The sequence below is a fragment of the Nerophis ophidion genome, linkage group LG28 (genome assembly GCF_033978795.1).
Source record: "Nerophis ophidion isolate RoL-2023_Sa linkage group LG28, RoL_Noph_v1.0, whole genome shotgun sequence".
Classification (NCBI taxonomy): domain Eukaryota; kingdom Metazoa; phylum Chordata; class Actinopteri; order Syngnathiformes; family Syngnathidae; genus Nerophis; species Nerophis ophidion.
Genome location: NC_084638.1, coordinates 4,729,854 through 4,746,369, shown reverse-complemented (window position 1 = coordinate 4,746,369; position 16,516 = coordinate 4,729,854). Strand labels below are relative to the sequence as shown.

The 16,516-nt window shown below is 35.3% G+C and overlaps 1 protein-coding gene across 4 annotated transcripts in view; it reads left to right on the top strand.

Annotated features, from left to right (window-relative positions):
- tnk2b (tyrosine kinase, non-receptor, 2b) overlaps positions 1–16,516 on the top strand; it is a 194,768-nt gene that overhangs the window by 111,431 nt on the left and 66,821 nt on the right. For all 4 annotated transcript variants that reach the window (XM_061890341.1, XM_061890339.1, XM_061890340.1 and 1 more), the window contains 2 exons: positions 5,906–6,083; positions 11,950–12,020. In XM_061890341.1, the coding sequence (XP_061746325.1) occupies positions 5,921–6,083; positions 11,950–12,020 (234 nt within the window). In that variant the 5' untranslated portion in view covers positions 5,906–5,920. The remainder of the gene's footprint in view (positions 1–5,905; positions 6,084–11,949; positions 12,021–16,516) is intronic.

Genomic DNA, 16,516 nt, shown 5'->3' with positions numbered 1-16,516 from the left:
CAGTAGACTCGCCATGAAAGCGCTAAAACATACCGGTGTAGTGACCTTACATTATTCACCCAAGTTCTTACTTATATCTGTCAGTAGACTCGCCATGAAAGCGCTAAAACAAACCGGTGTGGGGAGTTTATATTATTTATACTAGTCTGAAAGTCATTGGAACAGTTAGCGCCATCTTTTGACACTTCTTCCACTCCCGTCCTTGCACGCTACACGGCTACAACAAAGATGACGGAGAGAAGACGCTGCTAATCTAATAAATAATGCCACTGGCAAAAAGTCGAACCTTTATCCTGAGACCTTTGACTGCCGGTGTGACACTGCTGTAGCCCAAGTTCTTACTTATATCTGTCAGCAGACTCGCCATGAAAGCACTAAAACATACCGGTGTAGTGACCTTACATTATTCACCCAAGTTCTTACTTATATCTGTCAGTAGACTCGCCATGAAAGCGCTAAAACATACCGGTGTAGTGACCTTACATTATTCACCCAAGTCTGAATGTCATTAGAACAGTTAGCGCCATCTTTTGGCACTTCTTCCACGCCCGTCCTTGCACGCTACACGGCTACAAATAAGATGACGGGGAGAAGACGCTGCTAATCTAATAAATGATGCCACTGGCAAAATGTCGAACCTTTATCCTGAGACCTTTGACTGCCGGTGTGACAGTGCTGTGGCAAAGAGTCCAGAGAGGAAGCAGAGTTGCATCTTTTCCCCCGGTGTTGGAACTAACACGTATGCGTAACTGCGTAAGAAGGTCATACTTGCGGCCGTCTTTTCGGTTGCTTGGCAGGGGAATGTAATGTAAACATACCGAGAGCATTCCAAGAGACTTATGTCAAGGCTTCACTTATGACATCAATGAGCAAACAGCTATGAGGTTATCTTGAAGGCAGGGGGGCTGGGGTCACTAGCAGCATTATTTGTGTCTGTATTCCAGCATTCATGTTAGAACAGTACACAAGTCTGCAGTTAGGTGGCAGCAGTGCTCAATCTAAACAACGGGCGCCTTGTTCCACCCAGTAGAAGAAGTAATTAATAATAATAATAATAATAATAATAAGCACTCAAAGGTGCTACAAAGTTTAAAAAAAAATTAATGAATAAATAGCATTTAAAAAATAAAAAGTTAAAATATATGTAATAGACAATTAAAATGGAAATAAAAACACTAGATGAACACTAGATAAAACATAGAAACATAAATAGAATAGAAATAAAAAATATTTGTTAAAATTTCAAAGTGCTACAAAGTATTGAAAAAAATAAAAAAAGGGTCAAAATAAAAATAGAAAAGTTAGAATATATAGTAGACAATTAAAATAGAAATAAAAACACTAGCTAAACACTAGATAAAACATAGAAACATGGATAAAAAAGAAATGAAAATATTTGTTAAAATCTCAAAGTGCTACAAAGTATTGAAAAAAAAAATTAAAAAGGTAAACAATAAAAATGGAAAATTTGAATATATATAATAGAAAATTAAAATTGAAATAAAAACACTAGATGAAGCGTAGAAACATAGATAAAATATAAATAAAATAATTGTAAAAATATCAAAGTGCCACAAAGTATTGAAAAATAAAAATAAAAAAAAGGTCAAAAAATAAAAATAGAAAGTTGGAATATATAATAGAAAATTCAAATTGAAATAAAAACACTCGATAGACACTAGATAAAACGTAAAAACATAGATAAAATAGAAATAAAATATTTGTAAAAATCTCAAAGTGCCACAAAGTATTGAAAAAATAAATAAAAAAAGGTCAAAAAATAAAAATAGAAAGTTGGAATATATAATAGAAAATTAAAATAGAAATAATATCACTAGATAAATACTAGATGAAACATAGAGACATAGATAAAAGCTCAAAGTGTGACAAAATATTGAAAAAAAAAGGTACAAAAATAAAAATAGAAAATTAGAATATATAATAGACAATTAAAATGGAAATAAAAAACAGTATATAAACGCTAGATAAAACATAGAAACATAGATAAAATAGAAATAGAAATGTTAAAATCTCAAAGTGCTACAAAGTATTGAAAAATAAAAAAAGGAAAAAATAAAAATAGAAAGTTAGAATATATAATAGAACATCAAAATAGAAATAAAAACACTAGAAAGAACATAGAAACATAGATAAAATAGGGTTCAACAGTCTGGGGTCTCAGTTGTGGTATTTTAGACTTCATAATGTGCCACATATTTTCAATGGGAGACAGGTCCGGACTACAGGCAGGCCAGTCTAGTACCCGCACTCCTTTAGTACAAAGCCACGCTGTTGTAACATGTGCTGATTGTGGCATTGTCTTGCTGAAATAATCAGGGGCGTCCATGAAAAAGACGTTGCTTGGATGGCAACATATGTTGCTCCAAAAGCTGTATGTACCTTTTAGCGCAGATGTGTAAGTTACCCATACCTTGGGCAATAATACACCTTCATACCATCACAGATGCTGGCTTTTCAACTTTGCGCCTATAACAGTCCGGATGGTTCTTTTCCTCTCCTGTTCGGAGGACACGACGTCCGCAGTTTCCAAAAAACAATTTGAAATGTGGACTCGTCGGACCACAAAACTCTTTTCCATTTTGCATCAGTCCATTTTAGATGAGCTCGGGCCCATGTGAAGCCGGCGGCGTTTCTGGGTGTTGTTGATTAATGGCTTTTGCTTTGCAAAGTAGAGTTTTAACTTGCACTTACGGACGTAGCGACGAACTATAGTTACTGACAGCGGTTTTCTGAAGCGTTCCTTGAGCCCATGCGGTGATATCCTTTACACACGGGGGTGAATTAGAACGGGGACCGAAAGCCAGGACTTCTCACCATTGCGCTTTTGGAAGAATGGTGGAAAATTCCTATAAACACACTCTGCAACCTTGTGGACAGCCTTCCCAGAAGAGTTGAAGCTGTAATTGTCACGATTTGGACTCGGGCGTGGATTGTTTCCCTAGGTAAAGGAAAGTTGGCACGGGCGAGACGTGAATGTAATTATATGTTTTTTATTAACACCATAACTAAAAAAACAGGAACAAACAAAAGGCGCGGAGAACAAACTTGACTAATGAAAAACAAAAGACTAGCACAAAGGCAATTAACTATGAACTATAAACAAAAACTTTCTTGACATGAAACTGTGAACGGGACATGGATCATTGCAAGGTGCGTAGCAGCTGGTAGACGTGTGAAGGAGCTTATAGACCGTGATGTTGCCAGGACGAAGAACAGAAACAGACAGGCTTAAATAATACTGTGTTGACTAGTGAAAACAGGTGTGCGAGTGCAAAAAACGTGAGACAGGTGCGTGACATGAGGACAAGGCTAAAACGAATGAGTTGCTATGGTGACAAAGATAAACAAAAGTACACAAAGAGTCCAAAAACAAAACCGAACATAACTAAAACAAAACATAATCACACAGACATGACAGTAATAGCTGCAAAAATGTGGCCACCTGCCTTTACTCACATATAAACTTGAAGTGCCATCCCATGGAATCGTCCAAAATGTTTTGGTATCCTGGAGCATTCAAAGTTCCTTTCACTGGAACTAAGCAGCCAAGCCCAATTCCTGAAAAACTGACCCGCGCCATAATTCCTCCTCCACCAAATTCCACACTCGGCACAATGCAGTCGCGTTCTCCTGGCAAACTCCAAACCCAGACTGATCCATCAGATTGCCAGATGGAAAATAGTGATTCATCGCTCCAGAGAAGGCGTCTCCACTGCTCTCGAGTCCAGTGGCGACGCGCTTTACACCAGTGGTCCCCAACCACTGGGCCGCGGCTCGATTGGAATAATTCTTTATTATTATTATTATTTTTTTAATTATTATTATTATTTCTAAATTAAATCAACATAAAAAACACAAGATACACTTACAATTAGTGCACCAACCCCCCAAAAAACCTTTTTAATGACAAAAAAAATAAATAAAGAAAGAAAATAAAAATGTTGGGGACCACTGATTTAATACTGCTTTTTGATTCTTATTTTTGTAATTCTTATTTTTTAGCCGGTCTATTAGGGTCTATTATCATACAAAAGGCGCACAGGATTAGGTCCATTAAAAGGGTCTTATGGATTTTCTTTTATTTAAATCACTTCCTTGTGGTCTACATCAGTGGTCCTCAACCACCGTGCCTCGACCCGGTACCGGTCCGCGGACGGATTGGTATTGGGCCGCACAAGAAATTAAAAAAAATAAAAAATGAATAAATATATATAATATATATATATTTTTTTAAATTAAATCAACATAAAAAAACACAATATATACATTATTTATAAATATTGATCAGGGGTGTCAAATGAACAGGTTTTATCCGGAGTTTGCGAAGTATAAAAATGAGCCGAAATTTTTGAATAAAAAAAACTGCTGTTCTAGATGTGTCCACTAGATGTCGCAATATCAATTATTTGTATCTTTCTAATCTAGATTATGCTACATATGTAAGAAGAAAAGAAAAAAAAACACAGCAAACTACATAAATAACATCCTGTAATTTGATTTTGTTATTTTCTTTATCCTGATAGATTGAAAATGAGTTGTCTGATGAACATTATCACATAATTTATTCAGAAAGTATAAATAACGATGTGGAGGGGTGGCGTGGCCTGCAGTCCTGCAACGAAGCAGGGTGTGCCAGGAACGAATTCGAGATCAGCGACAGGTGCGTAGATGGCCCACCTGGGCGGGTTCATCTAATCACCTGTCGCTCTGTTAAAGGCAGCAGCCGGGAAGGAGAGAGGGGTGGTTGATTGTGGAGCACGAGCGAGCGCGAGGCTGACGAAAAGACAATTGTTAAAAAGCACAAAGAGTATTTATTGGAAAATAGAACATTCTCGCAAAACCTGGAAATGCAAGTTTTCCACACACGACAAATAAAGATAGAATACTACTAGCCGCAACATGTAAGTGTAAAACAAACCCGACAACATTATGATTTGTACATCTTCAGAATGTGCTTGTCCTATTTTTAAACAAAGAAAACAATCTGTATTTGTCTTTATTTTTAAGTTATCTTGCCGTGATTTTTACCAGTCCGGCCCACTTGGGAGAAGATTTTTCTCCATGTGGCCCCCCTGTCTAAAATGGGTTTGACACCCCTGATTTAGATCAATACAGTCTGCAGGGATACAGTCCGAAAAAGAAAACAACAACAAAAAATCATCCCCCGGTCCGCAGCTACAATAAGGTTGGGGACAACTGCTTTACACCACTTTGCATTGGACTCGGTGATTTATGGCTTAGATTCAGCTGCCCGGCCATGAAAAACCCATTTCATGATGCTCTCTGCGTACTGTACGTGGGCTAATTGGAAGGCCACATGAAGTTTGGAGCTCTGTAGCAACTGACTGTGCAGGAAGTCTTTGCCCTATGCGCTCTATGTCAGTTTACGTGGCCTACCACTTGGGGGCTGAGTTGCTGTTGTTCCCAAAATCTTCCATTTTCTTCTAATAAAGCCGACAGTTGACTTTGGAATGAGTACGAGCGAGGAAATTTCACGACCGGATTTGTCGCACAGGTGGCATCCGATGACAATTCCACGCTGGAAATCACTGAAAGCGGCCCTAGGGATGTGGACATGTGGCGGAACCATCGCTTTAAGGACCTGAAGAGGACACAGTCTTCTGTTGAGCACGGGTTTTTATGGCTTTGGGTCAGCAATAGGAAGTGACCTTTCACCACAGCCGTTAATACGGTCTAAATAACAAAAGGGGAAGCCATGACCTTCCTGACATTGTCCTGGGAACCTTGTGACCTCACACAGGAAATTCCCCATCCGTGGAGTCCGATGACGACACAATGGCCTTCATGCCCCGTGGACCACTCAAACGTGGTGGATCAGAGAGTCGAGCGGAGAATAACGTATTCGATGTGCGTGTGTTGGCAGAAACTGGGCAACGGCATGCAGTGCGAGGAAGGCACGGAGTGGCTGCTGGAGCTGCTGGTGGAAGTACAATTGCAGCAGTACTTCCTGCGGATCAGGGATGACCTGAACGTCACGCGGCTGTCCCATTTCGACTATGTCAAGAATGAAGATCTTGAGAAGATTGGCATGGGACGGCCCGGTGAGTACGAGTTTTATTTTTGTTGGTTTACGTTAATATTTGTCGCTTTTTTTTTCTGGAAGAAGTATGTGAATAACATATGATAAACTGTATTTACATTATTCACATGTGAATAATGCTGTATAATAGACTGTATTTGTAATATTCACATGTGAATAATGCTGTACAATAGACTATATTTACATTAGTCACATGTGAATTATGCTGTCTAATAGACTGTGTTTATATTATTCACATGTGAATAATGCTGTATAATAGACTGTATTTACGTTATTCACATGTGAATAATGCTGTATAATAGGCTGTATTTATATTATTCACATGTGAATAATGCTGTATAATAGACTGCATTTATGTTATTCACATGTAGATAATGCTGTATAATGGACTGTATTTATATTATTCACATGTGAATAATGCTGTATAATAGACTGTATTTACGTTATTCACATGTGAATAATGTTGTATAATAGACTGTATTTATGTTATTCTTGTGTGAATAATGCTGTATAATTGACTGTATTTATATTACTCACATGTGAATAATGCTGTAAAATAGACTGTATTTATGTTATTCACATGTGAATAATATACAGTTTATTATACAGCATTATTCACATGTGAATAATATAAATAGTCTGTTATATAGCATTATTCACATGTGAATATTATAAATACAGTAATATACAGCATTATTCACACAAGAATAACATAAATACAGTATTTTATACAACATTATTCACATGTGAATAACGTAAACACAGTATTATACATCATTTTTCACATGTGAATAACATAAATACAGTCTATTATACAGCGTTATTCACATGTGAATAACATAAATGCAATCAGTTATGCAGTGTTATTCACATGTGAACAATATAAATAGTCCATTATACAGCATTATTCACATGTGAATAATGTAAATACAGTATTATACAGCATTATTCACATGTGAATAACATAAATAGTCTATGAGTCAGCATTATTCACATGTGAGTAATATAAATACAGTCTATTATACAGCATTATTCACATGTGAATAACATAGTCTATTATACAGCATTATTCACATGTGAATAATATAAATACAGTCTATAATAGAGCATTATTCACATGTGAATATATAAATACAGTAATATACTACATAATTATTTACATGTGAATAATATAAATACAGTCTATTATACAGCATTATTCACATGTTAATAACATAAATACAGTCTATTTAACAGCATTATTCACATGTGAATAATATCAATACAGTCTATTATACAACATTATTCACATGTGAGTAATATAAATAGTGTATTATACAGCATTATTCACATGTGAATAACGTAAATACAGTATTATAAAGCATTATTCACATGTAAATAATATAGTCTTTTATACAGCATTATTCACATGTGAATAACATAAATACAGTCTATTATACAGCATTATTCACATGTGAGTGATATAAATAGTCTATTATACAACATTATTCACATGTACTTAACGGAAACACAGTATTATACAGCATTATTCACATGTGAATAACATAAATACAGTCTAATATACATCATTATTTACATGTGAATAACATAAATACAGTCTATTTACAGCGTTATTCACATGTGAATAACATAAATGCAATCAGTTATGCAGCGTTATTCACATGTGAACAATATAAATACAGTCTATTATACAACATTATTCACATGTGAACAATATAAATACAGTCTAATATACAGCATTATTCACATGTGAATAATATAAATCCAGTCTATTATACAGCATTATTCACATGTGAATAACATTTTTCACATGTGACTAATATAGTCTATTATACGGCATTATTCACATGTGAGTAATATAAATACAGTCTATTATACAGCGTTATTCGCATGTGAATAACATAAATGCAGTCTATTATACAGCGTTATTCACACGTGAATAACATAAATACAGCCTATTATACAGCATTATTCACATGTGAATAACATAAATACAGCCTATTATACAGCGTTATTCACATGTGAATAACATAAATACAGTCTATTGTACAGCATTATTCACATGTGAATAACATAAATACAGCCTATTATACAGCATTATTCACATGTTAATAACATAAATACAGTCTATTTAACAGCATTATTCACATGTGAGTAATATAAATACAGTCTATTATACAGCATTATTCACATGTGAATAACATAAATAGTCTATTATACAGCATTATTCACATGTGAATAATATAAATACAGTCTATAATAGAGCATTATTCACATGTGAATAATATAAATACAGTAATATACTACATAATTATTTACATGTGAATAATATAAATACAGTATTATACAGCATTATTCACATGTTAATAACATAAATACAGTCTATTTAACAGCATTATTCACATGTGAATAATATCAATACAGTCTATTATACAACATTATTCACATGTGAGTAATATAAATAGTGTATTATACAGCATTATTCACATGTAAATAATATAGTCTTTTATACAGCATTATTCACATGTGAATAACATAAATACAGTCTATTATACAGCATTATTCACATGTGAGTGATATAAATAGTCTATTATACAACATTATTCACATGTACTTAACGGAAACACAGTATTATACAGCATTATTCACATGTGAATAACATAAATACAGTCTAATATACATCATTATTTACATGTGAATAACATAAATACAGTCTATTTACAGCGTTATTCACATGTGAATAACATAAATGCAATCAGTTATGCAGCGTTATTCACATGTGAACAATATAAATACAGTCTAATATACAGCATTATTCACATGTGAATAATATAGTCTATAATACAACATTTTTCACATGTGACTAATATAGTCTATTATACGGCATTATTCACATGTGAGTAATATAAATACAGTCTATTATACAGCGTTATTCACACGTGAATAACATAAATACAGTCTATTATACAGCATTATTCACATGTGAATAACATAAATACAGCCTATTATACAGCGTTATTCACATGTGAATAACATGAATACAGTCTATTGTACAGCATTATTCACATGTGAATAACATAAATACAGTCTATTTACAGCGTTATTCACATGTGAATAACATAAATGCAATCAGTTATGCAGCGTTATTCACATGTGAACAATACAAATACAGTCTATTATACAACATTATTCACATGTGAACAATATAAATACAGTCTAATATACAGCATTATTCACATGTGAATAATATAGTCTATAATACAACATTTTTCACATGTGACTAATATAGTCCATTATACGGCATTATTCACATGTGAGTAATATAAATACAGTCTATTATACAGCGTTATTCGCATGTGAATAACATAAATGCAGTCTATTATACAGCGTTATTCACACGTGAATAACATAAATACAGCCTATTATACAGCATTATTCACATGTGAATAACATAAATACAGCCTATTATACAGCATTATTCACATGTGAATAACATATATACAGTCTATTATACAGCATTATTCACATGTGAATAATATAAATACAGTCTATTATACAGCATTATTCACATGTGAATAATATAAATACAGTCTATTATACAGCATTATTCACATGTGAATAATATAAATACAGTCTATTATACAGCGTTATTCACATGTGAATAATATAAATACAGTCTATTATACAGCATTATTCACATGTGAATAATATAAATACAGTCTATTATACAGCATTATTCACATGTGAGTAATATAAATACAGTCTATTATACAGCATTATTCACATGTGAATAACATAAATACAGTCTATTGTACAGCATTATTCACATGTGAATAATATAAATACAGTCTATTATACAGCATTATTCACATGTGAATAACATAAATACAGCCTATTATACAGCGTTATTCACATGTGAATAACATAAATACAGTCTATTGTACAGCATTATTCACATGTGAATAATATAAATACAGTCTATTATACAGCATTATTCACATGTGAATAACATAAATACAGCCTATTAAACATCGTTATTCACATGTGAATAACATAAATACAGCCTATTATACAGCATTATTCACATGTGAATAACATAAATACAGCCTATTGTACAGCATTATTCACATGTGAATAACATAAATACAGTCTATTATACAGCATTATTCACATGTGAATAACATAAATACAGCCTATTGTACAGCATTATTCACATGTGAATAACATAAATACAGTCTATTATACAGCATTATTCACATGTGAATAACATAAATACAGCCTATTATACAGCATTATTCACATGTGAATAACATAAATACAGTCTATTATACAGCATTATTCACATGTGAATAACGCTTTTACCATGTCAGTTGCCTGGCAGTCATAAGTAAGTTCATTTTGACATGCTTCCAAAAAGTTTGAGAGCCTTTTCTTTAGACGACAAACTACTCGAGACCCAACAATGCATTTCAAGCGATGCATTTCATTGCGTCTTTCCTGCATTGCTTCCAGTTGTGATTAATCAATAGTCAATAATAATGTGCCTGTCCTATGCACACCACTACTCTTGTCTCTAATACATGGGTGTCAAACTCTGGCCCGCGGCCCCTTGAGGCAATATCAATTTAGCATTAGAGCTGGCCCACCGGTATCGAACAGCGTCGGTACCGCAGTAACACCGCATTCACCGCTAATACTCATACTTGCCAACCCTCCTAATTTTCCCGGTAGACTCCCGAAGTTCAGTGCCCCTCCTGAAAATCTCCCGGGGCAACCATACTCCTGAATTTCTACCCATTTCCACCTGGGGGCGTGCATTTAAGGCACTGCCGTCAAGTCCGCTTTTCCTCCATACTAACAGCGTGTCACATAATATTTGTGACTTTTACACACACAAGTGAATGCAAGGCATACTTAGTCAAAAGCCATACAGGTCACACCGAGGGTGGCCGTATAAACCACTTTAGCACTGTTACAAATATGCGCCACACTGTGAACCCACACCAAACAAGAATGACAAACACATTTCGGGTGAACATCCGCACCGTAACACAACAGAACAAATACCCAGAAACCCTTGCAGCACTAACTCTTTTCCGGGAAACTTCCAGCAAACTGAGCAATAATTAACGTTTTAGCCATGCATTTTTCTCTTGCTACTTCAAGGCTGGAATGTTTGGTTCATTCATTATTGTTATTTTATTTTCAAATTTATTATTAGCCTGTGGGAAAAATGTGACATTTACCTCAGAAGATTGCAAATAGAAAAAAAGACATACAATTTTTATTTACATTTTGTTTGATATGCCATTGATATTCTTTTAATTATTATTAAAAGGGCGGCATAGCTCGGTCGGTAGAGTGGCCGTGCCAGCAACTTGAGGGTTGCAGGTTCGATTCCCGCTTGTGCCATCCTAGTCACTGCCGTTGTGTCCTTGGGCAAGACACTTTACCCACCTGCTCCCAGTGCCACCCACTGTAACTTAGATATCGGGTGTCACTATGTAAAGCGCTTTGAGTCACTTGAGAAAAGCGCTATATAAATATAATTCACTATTATTATTATTTGAAACTGGATTTTGCATGTCACTAAAGTTACATAAGCCTTGCTTGTTCAATATTTAATGCAAAACTTGTTTGGGTCCCTATTAAAAGGTTCATTTGTTCAACCTTGGCTTTGTTCCGTTTAAAATGTTGGCCCACTCTGTGTTTGAGTTTGAAACCCCTGCTCGAATACGACACACGACATAAAATCACTGCTATTCTTTGCAAAGGAACAATACGTGCAAATGTTCTAGAAGCGTCTGAATTGTTTACTGCTGTCTTCCGGCACCGTTTCTAAATGTGTTCTATTGTCTTTAATAAAGGGCAGAGACGACTGTGGGAGGCTGTGAAGAGGAGGAAAGCAATGTGCAAGCGCAAGTCTTGGATGAGCAAGGTGCAGATGGCACACACACACACACACACACACACACACACACACACACACACACACACACACACACACACACACACACACACTGGTTATCATTTGGAATGGGGACCAAGTTGTTGTTCAGGACTTGTGGGGACCACACTTTCTACAGGTTGTGGAGGCATAAATCAATCAATGTTTACTTATATAGCCCTAAATCACTAGTGTCTCAAAGGGCTGCACAAACCACAACATATGAAGTCTCAGGGCCTCGTGGCGGGGAGGGACGCTCGGGCGGTGCCCCCCCGTCCCGATCCTCGGGCCGCCCTCCCCACACACCTGCAGACGACCTGATTCTGGGTCGGGGTTTTTCTCCGCAATATCGCTAAAATTCGCTCCATTCTGTCCACTAAAGACGCCGAGATCATTATCCATGCGTTTGTTACGTCTCGTCTCGACTACTGTAACGTATTATTTTCGGGTCTCCCCATGTCTAGCATTAAAAGATTACAGTTGGTACAAAATGCGGCTGCTAGACTTTTGACAAGAACAAGAAAGTTTGATCACATTACGCCTGTACTGTATATACCTTTATATACATATATACATACATATATACCTGTACTGTATATACCTTTATATACATATATACATACATATATACCTATACTGTATATACCTTTATATACATATATACATACATATATACCTATACTGTATATACCTTTATATACATATATACATACATATATACCTATACTGGCTCACCTGCACTGGCTTCCTGTGCACTTAAGATGTGACTTTAAGGTTTTACTACTTACGTATAAAATACTACACGGTCTAGCTCCATCCTATCTTGCCGATTGTATTGTACCATATGTCCCGGCAAGAAATCTGCCTTCAAAGGACTCCGGCTTATTAGTGATTCCCAAAGCCCAAAAAAAGTCTGCGGGCTGTAGAGCGTTTTCCGTTCGGGCTCCAGTACTCTGGAATGCCCTCCCGGTAACAGTTCGAGATGCTACCTCAGTAGAAGCATTTAAGTCTCACCTTAAAACTCATTTGTATACTCTAGCCTTTAAATAGACTCCCTTTTTAGACCAGTTGATCTGCCGTTTCTTTTCTTTTTCTTCTATGTCCCACTCTCCCTTGTGGAGGGGGTCCGGTCCGGTCCGATCCGGTGGCCATGTACTGCTTGCCTGTGTATCGGCTGGGGACATCTCTGCGCTGCTGATCCGCCTCCGCTTGGGATGGTTTCCTGCTGGCTCCGCTGTGAACGGGACTCTCGCTGCTGTGTTGGATCCGCTTTGGACTGGACTCTCGCCACTGTGTTGGATCCATTGTGGATTGAACTTTCACAGTATCATGTTCTCATAGTCATTATTGTCACCGATGTCCCACTGGGTGTGAGTTTTCCTTGCCCTTATGTGGGCCTACCGAGGATGTCGTAGTGGTTTGTGCAGCCCTTTGAGACACTAGTGATTTAGGGCTCTATAAGTAAACATTGATTGATAGATTGATATAAAAAAAAAAAGAGGTAAAATGGCCAGTGCCCAAGTCTTTAAATCTCTGGATTGATGAAGTAATTTGCTGTTCACACTAACTGGGGACCCTGGGAAAAAAGACTTAAAATGGTTCATAGGGACCAAATGTAAATAATTGCATAATTCTCACACATTTGTACGTGACTACTGAGGACCTTTTGGGGCGGTACAGCTCGGTCGGTAGAGCGTCCGTGCCAGCAACTTGAGGGTTGCAGGTTCGATCCCCGCTTCCGCCATCCGAGTCACTGCCGTTGTGTCCTTGAGCAAGACACTTTACCCACCTGCTCCCAGTGCCACCCACACTGGTTTAAATGTAACTTAGATATTGGGTTCCACTATGTAAAGCGCTTTGAGTCACTAGAGAAAAAGCGCTATATAAATATAATACACAAATTCACTTCACATTTACAAAAAAAAAGGTTAGATTAAATTAAATTAAAGGTTTCCCTTTAGGGGAACTGTTTTTTTTTTTGTACGTGACTACTGAGGACCATTTAAAAATAGATACAAATAAAATAAAATAAATGAAAGGTCTCCCTTTAATTTAAGTCCCCAACCACCGGTACCGGGCCCCGGCTCAATTGGTACCGGGCCGCAGAATAATTTTTAATAAATTTTTTTCTATATATATATATATATATATATATATTGTGGTTACTGAGGAGAGATGACGTTAACAGACACCAGAGTGCGGTAATGTTCAATGATATATATATATATATATCCATCCATCCATCCATTTTCTACCGCTTATTCCCTTTCGGGGTCGCGGGGGGCGCTGGCGCCTATCTCAGCTATATATATATATATATATATATATTTTTTTTTTTTTAAATAAATCAACATAAAAAGACAAGATACACTTACAATTAGTGCACCAACCCAAAAAACCTCCCTTTTTCATGACAACAAAATAAAAAATAAAAATAAAATTAAACCCCGCCCACCCTCCTGGCCGGGCCGCAGGACAAATGATCAAGCGTTGACCGGTCCGCAGCTACAAAAAGGTTGGGGACCAATGCTTTAGAGCAGTGGTCCCCAAACTTTTTGTAAAAAATATTTTTTATTAATTTTTTTTTTTTTAAAGAAAAAATTATAAAAAATTATTCCGCGGCCCGGTGGTTGGGGGACCACTGCTTTAGTGCCGTGGGCCGATTGGTACCGGGCTACAGAAGAATTTTTTATAAAAAAATAAAATAAAAAATATTTTAAAAAATGTTTTTGTTTTTTTTTATTAAATCAACATAAAAAACACAATATGCACTTACAAATAGTGCACCAACCACAAAAAACTCCCTTTATCATGACAAAAAAAAACTAACTTTTAACTTTTTTACTTTTAACACTTAAATTTCAAGATCAACTTCCGATATATCTGTCGATTTTAAGTTTGAACTCTTATTTTGTTTGTTTTATGCTCTTTGGTCAAAACTTTGTTTTTATATGGCACCCATATAACATATGGCAATATTTTTCCCACATAAAACATTTTAAAGTGATAATTTTTAAGTAATGATACATTATAACAGATTTTGTTTGTACTTTTTTTTTTTGAGCAATGAAAAAAATAAATAAATAAAGACAAATAGAAAAAAAAACTGTCTGCATGGCAGCTTTGTGTCAACATTGCCACTTTTTCTCATTAGATTTCACCTTACTCCACTTTTTTTAAATGTTTTTTTATTTTTTTATTTTTGCAATACTATCAATTTTGAAATTTTTGCAGAATGTGTGGCGGGCCGTTAAACGATTAGCTGCGGGCTGCGAATGGCCCCCGGGCCGCACTTTGGACACCCCTGCTTTACATGTATAACTTTCTCCGACTTTCTAAGACGTGTTTTATGCCTCATTTGGTTCACCAAACTTTTAAGGTCGTGCGTGAATGCACAAAGGTGAGTTTTGTTGATGTTATTGACTTATGTGGTGTGCTAATGAGACATATTGACTGCAAGCTAATCGATGCTAACATGCTAATCGATGCTAACATGCTATTTAGGCTAGCTGTATATATATATTGCCTCATTATGCCTCATTTGTAGCTATATTTGAACTCATTTAGTTTCCTTTAAGTCCTCGTAATTCAATTTATATGTCATGACACACTATCTGTATGTAATATGGCTTTTAATGTTTTGCGGCTCCAAACGGATTTGTTTTTTGTATTTTTGGTCCAATATGGCTCTTTCAACATTTTGGGTTGCCGACCCTTGTCCGAGAGAATATGAATATGAATATGAATATGAATACGGATACGTCTAGATCAGGGGTCACCATAAGGACCAGATTAGTAGCCTGCTGGCCTGTTCTAAAAATAGCTCAAATAGCAGCACTTACCAGTGAGCTGCCTATATTTTTTAAATTATTTTTTTTACTAGAAAACTGGTTTCGCTTTGCTAGACATTTTTAATTCTAAGAGAGACAAAACTCAAACAAAATTTGAAAATTCAAGAAAATATTTTAAAGACGTGGTCTTCACTTTTTAAATAAATTAGTTCTTATTTTTACTTTGCTTCTTATAACTTTCAGAAAGACAATTTTAGAGAAAAAAATACAACCTTAAAAAATTATTTTAGGATTTTTAAAAACATGTACCTTTTTACCTTTTAAATTCCTTCCTCTTCTTTCCAGACAATTTAAATAAATGTTCAAGTAAATTAATTTTTTTATTGTAAAGAATAATAAATACATTTTAATTTAATTCTTCATTTTAGCTTCTGTTTTTTCGACGGAGAATATTTGTGAAATATTTCTTCACACTTATTATGATTAAAATTCAAAAAAATATTCTGGCAAATCTAGAAAATCTGTAGAATCAAATTTAAATCTTTTTTCAAAGTCTTTTGAATTTCTCATAAAATTTTTGTTCTGGAAAATCTAGAAGAAATAATGATTTGTCTTTGTTAGAAATATAGCTTGGTCCAATTTGTTATATATTCTAACAAAGTGCAGATTGGATTTTAACCTATTTAAAACATGTCA